General features: G+C 40.3%; 1 protein-coding gene across 14 annotated transcripts in view; it reads left to right on the top strand.

Moving 5' to 3' along the window:
- The window catches only part of Atg16 (Autophagy-related 16), a 679,282-nt gene that overhangs the window by 31,486 nt on the left and 626,424 nt on the right, over nucleotides 1–21,372 (top strand). Inside the window, exon 9 of one of the 14 annotated variants that reach the window (XM_076826312.1) lies at nucleotides 18,572–18,971. The exons of the other annotated variants lie outside the window; for them this stretch is intronic. Within the exon in view, the coding sequence (XP_076682427.1) occupies nucleotides 18,572–18,724 (153 nt within the window). The 3' untranslated portion in view covers nucleotides 18,725–18,971. Of the gene's footprint in view, nucleotides 1–18,571; nucleotides 18,972–21,372 lie in introns of those variants that run through there. 14 annotated transcript variants of the gene reach the window in all.

Below are 21,372 nucleotides of genomic sequence, written 5' to 3'. Positions count from 1 at the left end.
GGTCTCCGTATCAGTTTTACTGCACGTGATTCGCAAGCTTTAGCTGTACACGGGGCCACATTGCCTTACGAATTTCTCCTGGTCTTCTTTGGATCTTAGAACCCTGTATGACGTACATCCACGTTGGTCACTTCTTGGAGAAGCATTACAGAACAGTTTAATAAAGTCCGAGAAAAGTTTTGTTACCCTTACTCCACGATTCCCAAGAACGCTTTTCAGAGAAATGTCAGGAAATCGAGATTAATTTTGTTTTTAATTGGAACTGTCTTCTGTCTACACTGCTTCGATAAATAATTGAATACTATAGAATGTAATGGAGCATCATTGGATTTTCTTTGCAAAATTGAGTCTTGCACGTGAATACACATTTGCATTAATCGTCGAGTTCAGTTCTTCCAGTTCAAATTAATTTATCTTTTTACTCCATATTCCTAAGTATTTACTCAACTACCACCAATCACCCTTCTATAATTAGGAACTAGCGCTTGATTCACAGGTCAAAACCCCCCATTAACGTATAGACTCACAAAAAAAATCAAGTACCGTAAACGTGTGTAACGATAAAGACTGGGTAATCAGTTCATCAACAACCACCACGCGATCCCGTATCTACACAACGAAACACGTACGTCTTCGAGTCCTCCATAAATTAGTGGATTTATACACGAGCAAGCCCATTAACGTTGACCATCGATGAAAGCTCGAACGAGTCCAGCGTCATGTCTCGAAATCCAATAACCAAACACACTATGTGTACATGCCCGTGCGCATTTACGCGCGCGCGCAGGGTACATCAATTATGCATGCGTCGGTGTATCCAGCGCCGACAGGGCGTGCACGCGTGCCTGCGTCGCGGGCAAAGCGTCAGATTTTCAAATAGACGTGCCCCTTTGACGTCGTGTGCGCATCTTGGCAAGCTCCTCTGCAGTAGTAGGGATCCACAGCCCCGTAAACACTCGTGCATATCGTCTGCGCGATATAAAATCGGTCCCTGGATTTCGCCGTGGAAGTTATAGCGGAAAAGGAAACGGTGGGTTTACCTCTATCAGAAGCAAGGACGAAGATTGATTCGCGGCTGCTCGCGGTGCCAGGGTCTGAGATTTTCTATCTAGACAGCGTATACCTCAGCCGCGGGGATGAAAGGTCTCGGTTGAGGGAAAAAGGAGCAAGCCGAGCGGCTAGCCTTCGTTGCGCCGTACCGTGTTTATTAACTCCTGTCTGCGAGGGACAGCGGAAAAAAAGTATTCTTCGTTAGAGGCCGTGCCTGTTGGGGCGGATAGAGACGGAGCCGCAGATTCATAGATAACCATCGAACGGGCAATCTTTAATTTTCATAGCGAGATCAATTTTCGTTTCGTACAATGCGACCGAGCGGAATGCACCGCAGTCGTGCTCGGCATGGCGCGCGCGTTCATCATCGCGCGCCGTGTCTGTTTTGTACTGTTCCAGAATGTCATTAATATAATACTCGGCGTGAGTAATCGTAGAAACGGGGGGGAAAAAAGGCACGAGTGCCCGCCGCGAGGGTTTAATGACATTAATTCACCATCGAAACTTCCCCACCCCGCGCCATAAATAATGCTCGCGCAACGCTTCGTAATTTAATGCTCATTAATTTCCCTCGCCCTTGGCGTTTATTTATGCGCCTTTCGGTGTGTCTTACCATTCGAAACTTCATCACGTCTGTTCGCGGCTGTGCGTAATGAAGGACGCTTCTGATTGTTGCAAACGGCTGACTAATACCCTTTGAAGGAATACAAAGTGCGGCTGCACGGGAATTACTTACTATTGTATTACGTGTTGCGGCGCCGCTGCGTTTGGACGAATGTGGTCGGCGCTCTTTGGAAGCGTGATCTATTTGCGTATATCGGCCGGGGGTAATTACTCTAATACCTTGGATGGATATCTCGCCAAAATTGAATCTGAATGAAGTCTGTGTTATTCAACGTCACGTGCAGTTTCGTGAACAGCTGCCTAATGGATTCTTCTATTAAATAAATATGAGATTTCGAGGATCTCTGGGGCCTTATTGGCGTAAATCATTTGTTCTTTTAAACCTGCTTACATCATAATTTATTTATTTATTTATTTCACATGAAGGGGCACTACCCAGTAATACAAGAAAAATATGTGAAAGACACATCACTACAACACCCAGAACCAGTACAGAAGAAACGATACAAAACAAAAACAAAAAAGTAACAAAATATAAAAATATAAAGTACAAAACATAACCTAAGTCCTATATATCGTTCGATGAAGTCGCTCTGTACACGCTGGCTGTAAACGAAGGAAGTGATCCCAAATAATAATAATATAATAGATAATTTACAAAGTTTGTATCATATATTCTTCCTTCGGTTACCGAACTACAAATCTTTTTTCCCCCTAAATTACTTCATATCCATTTTACCCAGGAGTGACGTAGGAATTGTTTGGCATCGTCCTGAATTGGCAGCACGGATGGGGTATGAGATCATCCCGCCAAGAGGTATGCGCAGACCTTAACCCAAAGTCACTCGGGGCGAGCCACTTATGAGTGATGACCAAACGAACGAAAACGAAAGTTCATTGATCAGGACGATCGATAACGAGTACATGCCTGCCGATGCTATCGAACGATCAAACCGTAAAACATGAGGTAAATTGAGCTGCCAGTCGATGCATCGTAGTACTTCCCCTTATCATCCTCAGGAGCAGAGTTACTTTCCTTTTTCACGTGACACGGCCCGCGCTGCAATCAGCTTCCTCCTATGAACTTCGACTCTCGCCTCGCTCCGCCTCTTTCCCCCGTAGAATTTTCTCCAACATTCTGTTGCGGTTCCCTTTTCTCTACGTTTTCACCCCCATCTTGGCGGTGAGTTGAAAACTTCTGACTCGGGGAACGTCGACAGGTGCAACATGATCGAAGTTTCTTGACTGCTCGAGGCGTCGACAACGCGTTCAGACTGTACGATTTGTCCGAATCATTCTGATTCGAATGTCGATATCCTGGCAAGAATTTCGGGGAGGAATCGGCTGAAACTCTTTCGGCACCCTCCTGCGAACAGATGATTTTTACTGGCGTCAGACGGATGGTGCCCTTCGATTCGATGTATCATGATCTGTGGGTTAATTTTAGTGTTTTTATTATTCACTGTGCAGCGAGACGTATGTAGCTTTGTTTCAGATTCTCGGAGATTATCTTCTTTGGCAGCTTGTCCTCTCTGTTTGCAACATAATTATTAAATTATTTATGATTTGCAAAGACTAATGATAGATGCAGATATTAATTCGATGGTTTTTACAAGAACGTTTTCCTTACCAATCAATTTCTTAATTACATTTTTTTAACGAGTTTCATATATTTTGATAGATACTTAATATTAATCCAAACGATGTAAATAATGTACAGTCGCATCGGAAAGTAAGTTGACACTCTTCAAAATCGCATAACTTTTTTAAAATTGGTCCAAATGATTTGAGTTTTTTAGAAGCTAGTGGAATTAGTTTTCTGGCTGACGTGTTTCGTCGTTTTGAAAAAAATTTCAACTGGTCGGAATAGCGATGAAAATAGTGAAGGTTGTTTTTTCAAATTTTTTTCTGAGCCTGTAATGAAAATTCAAAAAATCCGACTGTAGTTTGAAGCAAGTTGTATACATGCTGAAAATTTCATCTAAATCGGTTAACGTTGCTCTGAGCTATAAACGCTTAAATATCGCAGAATGAGGTCAAAAGTCGCTGATTTCGGGAATTTCGCGATTTTCGACCTTATTCTGCGATCTTTAACCGGATGTAGCTTAGAGCAACGTTAAAAACTCAAGTCATTTGGACCAATTTCAAGAAAGTTATGCGATTTTAAAAAGTATCAATTTACTTTCCGATGCGACTGTAGGTACCTATGTATACACAAAAGTTTATATTGACATTACATCAAATCATAAATAAATTAATATACAAGTATTTTTAATGTCAATTTTTAACCATTTTTTCCGGACTCTTTTAACGAGAAAGAAAACTAAAAGCATATTTGTCGTTAATGAAGCTGCAACCGTCATTGAGACAATTTTAATATAGTTTTTCCCATTTCGATTCTCATAATGTACGAAGTATTGGTATGCAATTACGAGTTCCTATGCAGTGAAGCGGAAGAATGTTAGTGAAAGAATTGAAGCTCGAATCGAGATGATAGATGTTAGCCGCTTCTTCTCGCATCGACAGTAATGCGATTCACCTTCCATTTGAATTTTATATTCCGTGTGCATTGTTCCAAGAAGACAGGCTTGCAATGCTCGATCATTTGGCGTCATGGAAACTGCATAACGTGCTTGCATCTCGCGAGCTCGAATTGCGCGAATCATTGGGATTACTGGAATGGCACAAATTTAATGCGCGAGACCGCGAGAGAATCGCTCGAACCTATCGAGCACGGCCAAATTTCTATCGATCCATACGCGTCACAGGTGTGCCAGCTCAATAGGTGATTTATGACGCAGCTTCGAATGTAACATTTTCGTGGGAAAAGTTCGTTTCCTTGGCAGGGGAATTAGTTGAAGCGTTCCCCATACGAATTCGCAATTTAGCTGAATACCACTTCGAAATGTAGGTATACATACGCAGACGTTATATTCGCGGTATGCAACGATGGACTAAAGAATATTTAAATAACACATTATTACGTATCTGCACAAGTAACTTTAACAGTAGGCTTTATTTATTTTATTTGCAGGAAAAGTATTTCGTGTCTGATTCCCTCATAGTTGTATGTTAGCTACTTCTAACATCAAGACACCGTCCACTTGTTACTCTAAAGAACTTTAATTTGTATTTCAAATAAATTTTCTAATATAACTAGCCTGAACGAGTCATCTCGTACCCGAGGCAAGTATAGGTCTCTGGAACTATTAATCTGAAAGCTAAACTCCTGGAGTTTGCTTCAGACTCCTGCATGTGCCCAATTACGTGGTGCTATATGAAATTCAAGGATTACTACGATCAACCTTCTACAAAATACATAGTTCAGTGCAACAACTCGTTGTACCCACATATTTGCTTTTACTTGGCTTTTATATTTGGTTATCTTTAACCACACAGATTGCATAATAAACGAATGGCGTATTTCAGTTATTATAATTCTTACATACAATAAGCATGTGTTGTTATTATTAATATTATACAGGGTGATTTAAGACGCGTGCAAAAAACTTTGATAATTTATTTGAGAAGTAATTCCGAGTAATAAGTATTATCGCGCTGTAAGTCGCAGTAAAATCGCAAGATACGATGCAATATATTATTCATACGAAGTTGCTTAATTTTTAATTGCGTTTTACTTCCAACTGCAAACAACTGATAAGGTAAATGTCCCAATTTCTGCTCATGTCCCCATTTCTGTTCATTTCGTATTTCTCTTATTATTTTATGCGTTACGTTTGTACTATAGTTGCAAGAAAATAATTCTAAATTATTTAAACATTTACGCGAGTGTTGCACGAGCTTGGGTCAATACATACATCGCTATTTTTCATGAGCAGAAATACGGACATTTAGAGCATTATATATTTAATTACAAATTACTAATAGTTAAACATCTTGAAATATCTTTCTTGAATAGTTTTTGAAGTGGTTGATTTATTATTAAAGAATTAATCAGTTACTCTGCAAATTTTGATCACAAACAAACTTTTTACACCTTCGTTATGACGAGTTACCTCTTAAATGAGCAGAAATTGGGACGTTCACCTTATCTAATATTCTACCTATTAGTTTTATTCCTTAGAAGTTACTTTTCATTAAATATATTATAACAGTAATAAAATTGTATAACCACGAATGTATTGAAAATAGGATGTACCAATATACAGAGTTGGGCAAAATGTAATCTAATTACAAATTACAAATTATGATTAAAATGTAATTCTGTAATTGATGACACAATTGTATTTTAATCGTAATTTGTAATTTGTAATTAGATTACATTTTGCCCAACTCTGCCTACATACATACATATGACAGTATAGTGTATTCGGAAATACTGTGAGAGCGCCATCTACTAAAGTAAGCTCTGTAATCGGGTCAATCGCGTTACAGGACTGGTGTCACACAAGTATTGAAACAGTGCAATAATGTTTTTGTCATTAAATAGTCTGTTAAATTTTACAATATCGATCATCAAACAGTCGAAATTCCCAATGCTGCCAATTACACGTGACAGCTAACCCGATTAGACTGCTTTAATTCTCGCCACCAGATTGCGTAGTGGAAATAAGAAAATGCCAATACCCACCAGTTCAAACTCAGAGCCACTTTCACCCTACCTCTGAATCACCCTGTACCCCTTAAAACATCCTGCGAATCGAAATCGTGCATCCACATATCGAAGCGAATTACCGCCCCTCCGAGTCGTCTGCTTCGAAACGAGGTCCCGTTCCCGCGGCGTAATCCCATTTATTCGGAATTCGAAGGCACTCATCGTATCAGATATTCTCACTTAATCTTAATCCGATGGGCCGCTTGTTTCGCGTCGGATAAGACCCTGTGATCGCGAAGAACGTGGAGCAGTAAGTAATTTAGCGATCGTCTGGGGATCGTCGTATCCCATCATCGGGCGGGAAAATGCAAATCGTCTTCCGGCGACGGAATCGCTGAATCCTCCCGAGATCTGCCTGGGCACGGCTCGTCTCGCGACGAATATACCTGACCGACCGCGGGCGGTTCCCCGCCAGACACCCTTAATCTTCATCGTAACACTTAGGAGTCGCTGGGTAAATGAATTCCCGGCATTGCCGGACGCATACGAGAGAAAGTGGGCACGTGCTAAGTCACGTCCTCGTCGGGATACTTTTTTCCTATCGGCTATCGACCCGGCCGCTTTTTAAATGCCGCCCTCGTTCGCGGGCAGGTCTATTGGGTTAATAGAATGTGGCACGGCGTAACGAATAGAAATACTTCTGCACGGTTTCACCCCCTCGTCGTAAATACACCGGCGAGGGTAGGGGGATGACGCGATGCTGGGGCCCTAGAAACGTTTCGCCCCTGGAACACTGGGGGTTCACTTGCGTCTGATGAATCTTTATCACGCTTAATGTGTAGTTAAATGTCTTTTGGGATATTTCGGTAAAATTGGCCCCTTAAATTCCGGATATTTATCGATTCTGTGTTATAACTCGCGAACTGTAAAAACTGTAAGTTACCAAATAATAGTCCTAATTAATAGAAATAACTTTTGTCTTGAAACTTATTCGTATCTCTTACAGATTGCGAGTTACAAAATAAAATCGGAAAATAGTCGAATTTGCAGGGGTTAATTTCACCCCGTTAGAGTGAATTTGGGCAGCAAACAAAAATTGCGTTGTAATCAGGAGGAAATCTCCTACATAATCACAGTTTCAGATTTTTTGAATTTCCAGTTTCGGGATCTTCTCTTGTCAGTCGAATCCCATTAGCAATCTTATAATCAATCTGTTGCTTTATTTTGAGCTACATATTTGGTATCGGTATTTAATACACTAGTAGTGATTAATTTATTAAATTCTTAACGATATTTAGCCATTTTAATAATTTATTTCATCAATGTGATGCCACATGAGAACACAATTCTTATTTGTATAATTTATATACCTTTAAATGCATACATCAATTTTGTTAACTTCTCAGTATAAATTGTATTTCTTCTTGAAATCTGATTTGCATGCAAAGTACCAAAAAGAAATGTAAAATTCCATGCTTTACTAGGTTTTCCATTCATCTTTTCTGTGAGTAATACACGAGAAAAGCGTACTTCAAAGGTTCCGAGGGAACACGAAGCCTATATTAGTTAACTTCATGCCATTTCCTCTTTGTAAAGTAATACTCGCATGAATAAAATCCTTAGTGGCACGTTTCTTCACATATCGCCTCTTTTCATTCCGCATATTTCATAATTTCTCTAATCACGTCTATTTCGTTTTTAATTGTAACAAACCGAAGGATCGTTCAGCGCAGACAGCCTCACCTTCTGATCCACCACCCACGTCTTATGTCTTCGACTACTTTTCACCTAACACCTATCACTCATTTCTTCCAAGCCCCTGCCATATAGACACCAGCAGGTTTTCGATAAGGGAATAACTCGGATATAAAGCGTCCTATAACTCTCGAGTGGCGTTCAATAGTTCAAGGAACGGTCCGCGCAGAAAACATTTTGTTAAACACCACATACATAAATTCACAGTTCCCCCAATAATAATGCGCGAAAGTTTCGGTCGAAGTCGAGTAGAAAACTTCGGTTACGTCGGGGGTGTCGGTTAACCGCCGCTTTCCGCGCCAACCAACTTTCCACAGAGCCATTTTTCGATCTCTGCCAACTTTGATATTATTCGCGCCTACGTCGTACATAAATTCAAACACTCCGCGTGCATATATATTCGGCCATGCATATGACTGTGTGCGTACGTTCCCAGTGAGTGGGTGTTATTAATTCAGCTCGTATATTATACGGGTTCTGGTATTGGTTTGGCTGCCGGGCTACCGACACCTTCGCGAGCATTAAGTGTGATGCCATAATCGATTGTGAATGCGAGGGTGCAAAATGTGCTGGAATTTGGTCCGGTGGCTGTGGGATGATAAGATGAAAGCGACTGGGGTCAGAGGAATGTGTTTTATCCTGATATAATATGATAGCAAAGCTACTTTTCTAGTTGAGAATGAAGAAGTGTTTGCAAATTTATGCAGAGTAGTTAGAGGTAGAGGGATGAGGTAGCAAACTGCATGCTGAAGATAATCCCTCAGTGATCTTGAATGTCCAGTAGATTTTACTTAGGTTATAATCGAATTATTTAGTGTTTAAGATTTTCTGACAGACGCTGCTTTATACCTACATACACAGGTGGGTATGTTGAGTGATTTGTCGAGGGACAGGATAGAGGGTGAATTACATAATTGTGGTGTTCGACAATTTTGAGGCATCTTAGAATTATTCTAGGAAATAGGCTAATTGGGCCTAGTTATGCAGAAAGCTACCAACCCTTAAAATGGCAAAAAAATTTAAACGCAGTATGGATCCCATAACTTTGTGATTTCTATTTTGCAAAAAATTACCAACCCACAGAATATCTATTAGAATATACAAATATTTGTTAAATCTACCAAGCCATAGTTCCATTTTGGCTTAAAACGCAAAAGCTACAGGAAATTTAAAATAATATTAATTGTATTATTCAATATCAAATAAACCACTAAAAAACATTGTAAAACAGTAAAGAGAAATGAAATATACCCAATAGAAATAAAGCTACATTTCTTTAACAATTAAAATTTTCAAACTAAATATACTCAGGTTCAGATTATTGAGGGTTAAGTCATTTCCTCTTATATGTAATTACAGCTAATTATTTATTTAATTCCGCGTCGTATCTAAAGGCTTAGGTACCACATTGATGAAAAGGAAAGGGTAGGTCAAAGAAATAATTTAGTGAATGAGGAGGATTGGAAACCTCTGTTTGGTATTGGTCTCTGTTTATTAGCCCATTTGTGGTAGACGCGGGGTTAGGGCTATAAAGTACAAAGAAACACGCCTAAAAGAAACGGTGAGAAATTTATGCATTCATTTAACGGGGCTTGCGGGTTTACACGGGCATTTGGGGTGGTCGCTTGCGTCGGGGTAAGGTACGACGTAGAACTCGGCGAACGCGAGTGGAATACGACTAGCATCACGTTTAAACGAAAAGTAATCACAGATCCATAGTTGCAGGCTGCATGCTGTATCAATTTACGATGTCACTCCGATTAATTCGTTAGACAATGAGTCATGCAATCATCAAGTCCCAATATCAACATACTTCTCTATCTACCAGTATTTTATTGCATAAAAATGTCGCAGTAACAACCCGAACCACAGCGTTGTGTGTTACAGTGGTGTCCAAAACACAATTTTCAGTTACACTACCCATCTACCACCACGTCCAAATAAGTCCAGCCCTGTAACGCGTAGGGTAAAGGGCCCAAATTTCGTCCCCGCGCCTGTATCAATAAAAAAAATTAATTTTGCAATTTATTTCCAGTTTTGCAAACATTTTCTTGGCGGACGAAATTAGGAACACTTTTGTCAGATCTCACATTTTGCACGTTTCCACGTTTTGTTTATTATCTCGTATTGACGTGGCATAATTGCATTTTGCGATTCGTGGATACGCAGAGAAACGTTCAAAGAAAATTCATGCCAAGTGGCAGCTCATTCTAACATTTTATACACCCTCTACAGGGTCAAATACAAATGGGGGAGGATATTTGGGCCCTTTACCCTACCCAAGAGCACATTTGGCGATTTGCACCCCCAAGAACACCATCCCGTTCCCCGGTACACCATCCAAGCGAGTGTCAGCTTGATCACCATACCTGAATGCGCAATACCGACGTCCTCCCTTCGAAGCAGCTCGGTCTGCATCAATTTGGCGCGCACAGTGGGGAATCGATAGCATTGTACATCGGGTCAGAACGTTGTCAATGATAATCACGCTCCCCCCCCCCCCCCCTGTCGTAACGTTATTGGCTGGCGACGTGGGCTGTTCGAAATGGTACAAGGATACATCGAGAGCCGAACAAATTAAAGGGGGAACGTCATTACGCCATTAGGAGGGGTCGCGTATGGTCTCCCACGCGATGTTTACAGCTGAGTTGTTTAACCTGGCCCAGGAATTAAGGGAGCGGAGGGTGGCTTGGAAGGTCGAGGCACCGTAAAGGTGGAAATAGGACAAGACCCGGTCCTTCGGGAGCTCGGCCGAACGGAGGGACCGTTCCGCGTGCAAACGTATCGCCCGAGAGTGTGTGCGAAATAGAGGGATGTAATAGGAACTCGGGTCTTGCAGCCTAACCCACCGCGCGTGTAACTAATTGCGTTTGGATTCCGGCCACGAACGGCCGCGGTTTCCGGGGTCCGACGTCTAGGCTCCGGTTCCGCGAATCGAGCTATCAATTAATTATCCGGCCACGGCGTAACTGCGAAATCTATAAGCGGCATTTACTTGCAGCTTTTTTTTTCCACCGCCGGGGCCCCCGCCGAGCGCCGGCTCGGCCACTGGCAAGATCACGAAGTAACGGTGCTGGGTTATTGCGCGTTTTGTTTCGGAAATAGAAAATCTTGATCCCTCTCGTGGAAGTAGCGGTTAATGGTGTTTGCTGGGAAGAAAAATGAGCGAGGCGTAGCGTGCAACACGTAGTCCGGACCGTTTCAACGGCTCGGATAAGTAAAGACAAAGAGGGTAGCGTACCTACATGTGCGTTTAGGCTGTTCGAGCACTTATGGCGGAGCGAGGCGGTAAATTAGCGTAGGAGTGCAATGTCGTGTGAACTTGTGTCTGGAGGATGTTTCGCGGAATTTTTCTGGGGGTTGTTTTCACTGGAAATAGTTTGTTAAGTAGTCAGTGCGTGGAGGTTGTTGTTGTTAGTGGGTAGTTGGAGCAATGTTTGACAAAAGTTGTTAGACGGTTTTTTTTGTGGTTTATTTTTAGTATTTTGTATTTACAGAGGTGGATACATTTTTGAACCCTCTTTTACAAGATTTAAAATTTGCTTGTAACTTATATTTTAATATCTCTGTCTGATACTATAGCATAAATAATTAAATTCACATTAATTATTTATACAGAATAATACACAATGTCATAATATTTTTCTATTTTATTACTTTTACTCTGGATCCGCCCTTGTGTACTTACATTTCTAATTACATATGGAATCTCATGAGGGGCAAAGTTGGTGCTCTGAATGTACCCTGGGCTATCTGTTTTCAACTCTTTACGGAAGTGGACCCTGCTCGGTTTACCGACGTAAAATATAAAGTATGCGACGTTGGTCTGTCACAAGACATTAGCGTGTCACAAATGTGTGTATCTTAATACTTAAAGCAAAAGGTTTATATGTTTGTGTGCTTGTCTGTCACCTAAAAAATTACGAATGATAAAGTCTGGAGTTACAAAATGTATAATCTAGTAGATGAATGTGACTATTTTCACAAAAATAAAGAAAAATAATTAAAAAAATCAGAATTATATAAAAAAATCAGAGATCTTTATAACGAAGAACTGCGTTTGTTCTACAATTGTATTTGTTGTAGAGTGAAGGGTTGGGACTATTCGAATAATTTAATATTCGAATATTTTACAAGTATTCGAATGCTACGAATAAACTTCGAATATTTGAGTATTCGAATGCTATTATTTGAATATTATTCGAATACTAATGTGATTTCACTCTGACAAATGAACCTAAAGAACTTGATTTATAATTCACACCATACTATTCGAATACATCAGTATTCGAATACTTAAATATTCGAATAGTATTCGAATACTTAGATACACACACACACACAAAGGAAACTCGTGCAACAGCGAAGTAATAAAGAAAAGCTTCATAACAAAAAGAGAAACCGCCATAGTTCACTTGCTTCTAAACTTACAGCCGGATTATCAATTTGTAAAGATCCTCGTTCACAGTTAACATAAACCTTTCTCCCTTCTCGTGACAGAATGATTTCCTCTGCAGAAGTCAAGGTACAGGAAACGCGTTTAACCCAGTTTCCCTCGGGACTCCGTCAATCTCAAAGGCTTCCGTCTGCCAATTGTGCTTACTGCTCTAACTAACGGCCGTGCATCCAAACGTTTTGAAATTTCCCGAGATAAGAGCGCTGCCCGTGGAAAATACATAAAGCGGGACTACGAAAAGAGATTCCCGAGATGCATTTAAGCACCGTGCACGGCTTTAAGACGTCTGCCAGGAAGACGACGAGGGTGCTCCTCCCTCTTCTTGCGCGTAAACTTCTCCTACGTGCAGATTTACTGTCACTACCCGGCCAACGTTTTGCGCGAGAGACGCAAGTTTGCGCTGTGCCTGGGAAGGCCTCTGGCAGCCGCCCTGGGTGACATTTATGGTACAACCTGGTGACAAATGAAACGTCACTGATAAGGGACGCTCGGCAAATTAATGCGTCGCTCCTAGTGGAGTAATAACGGCCGTTCTACTCAGCGTCGTCGACGAGGCGAACGTTCGGGGCTCTCTACCTCCTAAGCCGTCCTGTTAATCCATTAAATGAGTATTAATCGATTTCTGCTTGATAACTTGGGTCCATCGAACTCTGCGAAGACAATCTCTTAGGTGCTGTGGAAAAGGTGAATTTTTTTCGCGATAATGGTAAAAGTTTTCAATTTGGCCGTTATAGTGCCAATTTTCAATATTTATTTACTTACAACCAACTCAATTACGATACTTCAAATTAATATTATTTAATAAAGAACTGATATGCGACCGTCTACAAACTGATAAAATACACTGCTTTCTAAATTAATTCTTCCTTGTCAACTAATTATTATTTTATAAAAAGAGTAACGTTTCTTAACAACCTATTGTTTAGGGAAAAATCTAGGAAATTCTAGCAACTATTAACTGCTGCAGGCGATATTATTAACTACATTCGTGCAAATAATTCAGCAAATAATTTGTACAGACCATCTAGCCTAAGAAGAATCCATCAAAATTACACCCAAACGATGTAACTACCAGTGACTAATAAAAGTCTGCCAGCAACAGACGCTTGCTAGTAAACCGTTCAATTAAAGGTATGGACCACTAGGAAAATACCTACATGCTTTTATCTCCAACACGCTCGGCCAATTTATCGACTGTTTCGAACAAACAAATCGTAAATTATAACTTGCGGTTGAATAATAGAAGAAGAAAAATGAAACCATGTTCGTGCAAAGCATTGCACGAGTATGAATTGCTTGCTTCCCCATTGATTTCTAAGAAGAAAATCTTTTGGGGGCAACGATGGTGGAATAGGTAAATTTTCGTTTAAAAAATGTCACGTGTTCTGTAAAATATACTGGAACGGCGATGCTGCTGAAAATACAGGGTGTTTCGCTGGTTACAGGCAATATTATTTATCACGTTCGCGCAAAGCATTGTAAATTTGGAATGCATAACGATTTATCGAGTGACGTGTATGCTGTTCGAAGTAAAATACATTGCCGTTGGTCGACTATCGTATCGTTTACGTTGCAGTGTAAATTACGCATTTTCATCGTAATTGGCCGATAATTAAGATGCAAGTCGACCTGCATTTTCGTCGATGTATTATGCATACGATTTACATGCGAAATTTACCATTAACGTGTAATGGTGTAACAGTTTTAATTGTTCAGAAAAATATCGAAGCAAGTATGATCGTTATGATATTAATAGAGAATCACGATAACAGTAAATGATACTACGGTGATAGTGTTCCCTGTGTGTTTACACTAAATGCCACTTCATTGTGTAATTTTTCTGTGTGCCATTTATCGTTTTGGGTCATTCCGCGGCAAGTCGATCACTTTTTCTCCTGGATGTCTGGGATTTTGTTCGAGCTAAAATATGTTGTACCTAGTCCTCGTGAAATTAGGGAGGGTTTAAGTCATCGTTTCGCCGATTTCGAATTTGTTAAAAAAATACAGAGCCTTGAAGTTTGTGTTTTTTTTTGCCTATTTTTGTGAAAATGGGTTGTACTTGTGAATTTTTATCTCGGAAACTATTTATCGGATTCAGTTCATTCTTTCTTTATATTAATCTAGAAGGATCAGCCTTCTCGAATATATTTTTTTCGGTTGAAAAACTGTTTTTGTAATAATGAAAATTATAAACGAAGTTTTATTTTCTGACAAAACTACTACCATATTCGCTGAAGTATTTCCTACAAAATAAGCAAACATAATTTTTCAGCCAAAAAGAAAATATTCAGGAAGGCCGATCCTTCCAAATTAAAATAAATGAAGAATCAACTAAACCCGACAAATAGTTTCCAAGATAAAAATTTATAAGTACAACCCATTTTCGCAAAAATAGGCAAACAGCCACAAAATTCAAGGCCCTGTATTTTTAAACAAGTTGCAAATCGGTAAAATGGAGACTTAAACCCTCCCTAATTTCACAATAAGTGCAACACATTCTAATTTGAACAAAACCCGCAACATCGAGGGGAGAAGAGTGATCGATTTGGCGTGGAATGACCATTTTATTCATCTACATAAAATCCCGCGTCGGAATATAGACTTGTTTATCAAAAGTAATTCGTTCCTCAGCCTCTTGCTTCGAGAAACGATTAATTCTCATTGCTTCCCATATCTCTGCTTCATATCTAATACCTTAAGTCAAGCAACACACGTTCCCCTACTGGAAGAAAGCCACTTCCTATCACACAAATCATCCATTCAACAAGTTTTCATACTTGCCAACTTGCAAAATACAATTCACAAGCACCCGTAGTTGAAACGTTTTTCATTGTCACGCGATGCACGTACAATTTTTCCATCTACCCACGTGATACTTAAAATCCCACCACAGAGCGATATGTAAAACAAGTACAAGTTAGAAACACGACCGTACTCCCGAAACAGTTCTTGTAATGGAATTAGCGAAACGGCTTGTACATGTACGCCACTGTGCTCTCTCTCTCTCTCTCTCTCTCTCTCTCTCTGAGTACAATTCCTTAGGTTACACAATTAGCCGGCCTTAGCTTAGCTGCAGAATTGTTTAGAGTTAGTGGGAGGGCTAAGTGGAGGGTTAACTAGACGGCTGCAAACAGAAATTGCTGCATAATTGCGACAATCCACGCCTTAACAGCCGAAACCAGTCTCATTATCATCTCCGATTGGCGACCTCTGAAAACGTTCGCCCTGTTCGCGCGCACCGAATTGCGGTTAATAGTATAACCGTCTCACGTATAAAATTGCGTTATCCACCCTCTGTAGGGTGAACAGTTCGGGGCCAAGTTATCGCGTTCATTGGCACATGAAACAGAATTATCCTCACCGAATTCCGGAAGAACCCGATCAGCAAGTTTATACACCATAGAAACATCCGTGCCGCACGTTAAAGTAATTACTCTTAACGCTTATCGAACATCGAATTTTCGACGCGGCGGAGAAACTCGAATCGAGCCACCAATTGACCTATCGATTCGAAGGTAGGTACCTCGCGTTCGTGAAACCTATTCGAACTAATAGCAGCGCAATCTGCTAGTATACAGCGATCGTTTACAATTTATTCCCCCGACGAACTGAACGTAGAAATTTTCTTTTCTACTTCCCCTCCCCGCCGCACCCCGATCAATCCTCACCTTCCCCCCCGTCACGCCGTCCCCCCCCTTTCTCTTCCTCCTCGAGTTCTTTTTTCCTCTTTTCGTCTGCTTATTTTCCTATCCTCCTTCGAGCGCGGAGCCGAGCAAGAGAAATCGAGCCGGTGGTTGCGACTGAAAATAGTGATAAATAACGATCACGTCCCATTAAGATAAATCGATAGGTAATGGAGCCAGTGGATTGTAACTGACAGTGCGGTGATTGGATAAGCTATCATCAAGCGGAGCGTTTTGCATTATGTAGCGCACGTATGCTGCATGCGCTGTTACGTTTGCCCAGGCTCGGGTCGAAAAATTCGCGACGCAGAGTCTCGGCAGCGAATTTCTGGGCATGCATCATTCCAGTTTAAATTGACATCACTGGCGGGAAACGGTCGGTGAACGTTTAGATCGTGAATAAATAAATTTCGATAGTTGTTCGGGTACTTTCTTCGCAGGAACTTTCGGCACCGGTTTCTGCCAGTTCTTTAACAAGTTTCTACAATTATACGTTCCATAGTTTTGGTAAAAAAAATTTCTTCCTGAGTTTATTATATAAGGGAATCAATGAGGAAGTTTCTTAAATAATATTAGGAACCCCCAACCTGTATTAAATATTTTTTTAAGTATTGGTGTTACTGAAATGGGGTCAGAAATTGACAACAAAGAATGTTTGAAGGATCAGGCTTAATTTGGGAGAAGCCTGTGTAATTGCAAGAATTCTAATGTTCTAAGTTTAAATTATAAAACTTTATTATTTCCACCTCAGTTATCAGGTTCTTTTCGAAAAGTGTTCCCACATCTTTTCACCATTGTTCCTCGTTAGTTATCGTTAGCATTAATGTTAGTGTACGCTTAGTGTTAGCGATTCGTTAGGGCAGGGCTCACGACCGGATACCTCCAGACACTATTAACCATCTCAATTATATTACGAATCGTCCCATTTCTGTGCAACCTGCGCGCGATGAGCTTTTAGCAGCGCATAAACACGAAACGCAGAAGCATGTAATTGTTTAATTAGATCCGGCGTTAAAGCGGCGCAAAAATGGGTATTTCAGTGGCGAGTTCGTTTGAACTACATCGCCAAATGTATTCTTCATGAAATATTCGTAGAAGCGCTTTTAACGGCTGTTAAATGGCTAGTCTTTCGCTTTTTAACCTGTCACCGGATCGTTTCGGACTGGAATCGGATAGAATAAAAGTTTTGAAAGTGAGTCAGCCCTCACTCTCAATTTGAAAGCGAAGCATCTATCCCAATCATAACTAAACTACCTCTCCTTTCTGCAGGGAGAGATGGTCCTCTTGTTAGCTTTGAAAGGAAGAGTTAATATTGCCAAATTCTTTGGCTGCTTTGTCTCTCAATACCTCTAGTATCTTATCATCTGATACGTTAAATGAAAATTAACTTAGAAGTATATTTTTGTACACTACTGTTTTATAAAAGAGGTTAAATGTAACCTCAACTTACCTTTTATAGCCTATAAATCGAGAAAAGCACAGAAGGATGCGAAAGACGCTATTCATTCAACTGTTCGGCTTCTAGGTATAGATTCTGAAATATAGTAACTGTATAGTGATTTACCCTAGCAGTGGAACGCATGGATCATTTAAAACCTGATTCCAACTGCGAGAGAGACAGAGACAGTACCGTGAATTTTCACGAATTGTGCATCTTTAAAGCAGATTTTTAAATTAAGCAGCTTTCTGCCTGCAACAATTCGACTTCATGAATTATACATTCAAATATACTTCCGTAATAAGTACGGTCACCTCTGTGCTATATCTCTGTGCTCATCTTCTTTACGGGCTGACGTTATTTGCATGAAACTTGGAATTCAAATTTCCCAACGCATGCGGAAATAGTCGCCTTCCTGTGAGTTTCAACATGATCGAGGGCAAGATTCCCGGTTGCCACGTGTACGGATAAATTGTGCAGTCATTTTTGTAACAGAGCCAAACAATATCTAAATACAAACGAGTGTGGCCTTGGCTCTTTCCTGTACAACCAGCCCACCGTGGCAGAAGAGTAATCTTCTCGTGAATAAAAAACAGAATTACATTTCCCAGGCACTTCCCAAAATATTTCCGGCATGAAAAAAAAAGGGGAATATGCGATTTTGAACGAGAAAAACCGGGGATGTAGTCCAATATATTATTCGCGTTTAAAAAAAAAAAGAAAAAAAACCAATGCGGTTGTGTAATCTGGAAAATATGGTGATCGCTTTTCACTCGAAATTTTCACGAAACCTTTGCAATATATTATAGGAGGCAAAATTTACTGTGATTGCTTATTTTCAGCAGCGTTACTTTTTCCCATGCAATTTTCTGGCTTTGATGGGAATGTTACAGTATCAAAAAAATTCCGGGGGTATAAATGGGCCGCGTATCCCGTGGCACGAATAAAAATTCAAATGGAAAAAGTGGAATGCCTCGTTAAATCGGGATTATTTGGTTTTACCTTTACAGGCGGGCCACGAAATGCTCCGGTATGATGAGCAAGGATGCTACTCAAAGGAGCATCTACAAACAAGGCTGCTTCCCCTCGTAGACCGAGGTTCTGTAGTCGCAGGCATTTCGCCCTGCCTTTACGGGCTGGCTAAAGTGATTTCTGTATTATGACGTGACGCGAGGTCGCTGGATGCTGAATACTGAATACTGTGTAGATTGCACCGCCATAAAGTGTCTACATAATTCTTCAACGGTCATAACTTTGCCGGGGACAAATATTTTTATGTGCATAAGCGCACTGCCCCGTATCGTCGAGCAAGATGCTTCGTTATTAAAGCTGTATATCACGACTGCGTCTGCACGATAGGCTAAGAAAAATGGTATGCATACAATAAACACTGTCGATTCTGGTGTTTCTTCGTTGGAGGACCATTCACTTGCAACGATCCACATAAAATATATTTCATGTTTGCATTATGTCACAAGTGATCTCATAAAGAATTGCAACCGAGTATTTTTAGGGGTAGGTGTAGTATAATAGCTTGTTTTTATTGTATAATTGGAAACGTAGGCTTTGTACGCGTGGACCATTGTCAACAGTTGCAGTAGCTATTGTTGAATCTTTAAGCCTTAAGGGGTTGTACCTAGTCAGACGGCCGAAAAGAGGCGAATATTTGTGAATTTTTTTTGAAGAAGCGGAAGCGTATATTTTTACAAAACTTGTTAGGCTTAAAAGAGTAACATTTGAAGAACACTTGGTAATTTTTTCGTAGAAAATATTTACGTTTATAATAAAGTAACAACCCAAATCCAAGAAGCCTTTTTAAAAATTTGCTTTGAAATTTGTGAGCACTGCCATTCGGAACCAGATTATCTAAAATCAATAAACAAAACAGATTTCGTTAGTATATTAATGTATCCTCAGGTTCACGGAGAGAATTTTGCGAAATATTAATTTAAAACAAAATGGCGGCTATTTAAAGTTGAAATCCGGATTTTTTTCGCGCCGATTTTTGCACGAAAAAATCGGGATTTCGACTTTAAATAGCCGCCATTTAAAAAAATATTGATTTTTGAAGGAATGAGAACTGTTGAGATTTTTCCAATTTTGAGGGGCGCGTTCGAAATATTTTAATTATAATTCACTTGAGCCTCCTATGGCCTCTGATACAATAATCACGCTGCACAATATTTCTCATCGATTGATAATATCCTTCTTGACTTTTCACTGAAATTACCAAACTTACAAAAAATTTGCTAACTCACGCAGCATCCGCGGAACGCATCCGGCAAACGAGGCGACATTCCCCGAGGAGTTTCAGGTGCGCGACGCGCGAAAAACGCAGCGGAACTCGAGAGAACAATTAAATATTCCACGACTTTCGTGCCGTAGATGGAGTGCACAGTGCGTTTGAAATTATAAACGAGGCCGGGTTATCGGAAGTTAGAGGTGTGCTCTGAAAATTGCGCCGGTCTCGCTCGCTACCCGCTTGCATATGAAACGTACAGAACGAATTCCGCGTCCGCGTAAACCCCGCTCGCAGCGGAGTGCAATTTTTTTCTGAAAATTCCGCGGAATGAGCGAGCGAGTTGGCGGAACTTCGCGATCAATAAAATCGCGAAACTTTGCATCGCGCGCTAACTTTCCGCGGAGATGAAGGGCGAACGAGAGGGAGCGGCGTGAACGAGAGAGGAGGGGGTGGTAAGCTCGCGCTTCGTTTCTCATCCGAACGAAAGATTTGACAGCGTTGCCTCGCGATGCGAAACAGCAAAAGGCGAGCGAGCCCACCGGCAAGAGGAAATGCTGGCTCGGGAAAACTCGCGGGCTTTCCAACTTCATCATTTGCTTTAGCGGAACCCCTGCTTCGCACGCACGCCTCTCTCGCAGTAACTTTCTACAAGGAAACTATTTTGTTTTGGTGCATCACGAGTGAGAATAATGCGGAATCGGGGGGAGATTAAGGAGGGGGGAGGGTTAAGTAGATGAGGTATCAAAGACTGCAATTTCTAGGTTTGTGTTTGCCATTTTCTCTGGACTCATTCAAAATGTAATTTCGTTTCGATGTCGACATTTTTAAATTGGCGCATGTTTGTGAGTAAAAATATTTTTAATAAGAATTTGACGAATGTAATTTCGATATTATGAAGAACAGTGAAGGGAGAAACAAAGTGTTGTGAATGGAGTATTTATATGTTAGGTTTAACGAACTATAGTGGTTGTTAAGGACGAAGGGTTTATGTTTTAAAGCCTCCATTGTGCTTGAAATTAATTAAATGATCAGACCCGATTTGCACTGTGATTTCTGGGGATATTTGAAAACACAATGCAGTACGGTTTGTGGAACGTATTGTTTAATATATTTCAATATGGCTTAATTATAACTACCACAATGGATTCATAATAATGAGGGGTTGCTTGAGTGTTAATGACTATGTGATCCCTCTGCGCACGTGTAGGGGTGAATAAATATGAACTGATGGAGATTAACTTATCAATCACCCTCATCATTAATTAAGGGGTTATACCTAGTTTTTTTTTTTAAAAGCGGAAGCATATATTCTTTCCGTTGTTGAGTTATCACTGCAAAACAAAAGAAACTTTTTTTTTAAAGAACCACTTTAATGATCCATCTGCAGCGTCATATATAATGCATATTTTTGACTAAAAAAAAACAAGTTTTTAAATGTTAATGATGTTAATAAACTTCATGCCAAAGGACAACTCTCAGTTTCAATTTGTTTCTTTGTAATTAATTGAAACAGAAATGCTTGATTTTAGACAGGAACGATTGTCTAAGTAGTACCCTTAACGGTAGTAC

This window comes from Andrena cerasifolii, chromosome 14 (assembly GCF_050908995.1).
Source record: "Andrena cerasifolii isolate SP2316 chromosome 14, iyAndCera1_principal, whole genome shotgun sequence".
In the NCBI taxonomy this organism is placed as follows: Eukaryota; Metazoa; Arthropoda; class Insecta; order Hymenoptera; family Andrenidae; genus Andrena; species Andrena cerasifolii.
Note: the sequence above shows the minus strand (reverse complement) of the source record. Positions and strands in the feature narration are given on the sequence as shown.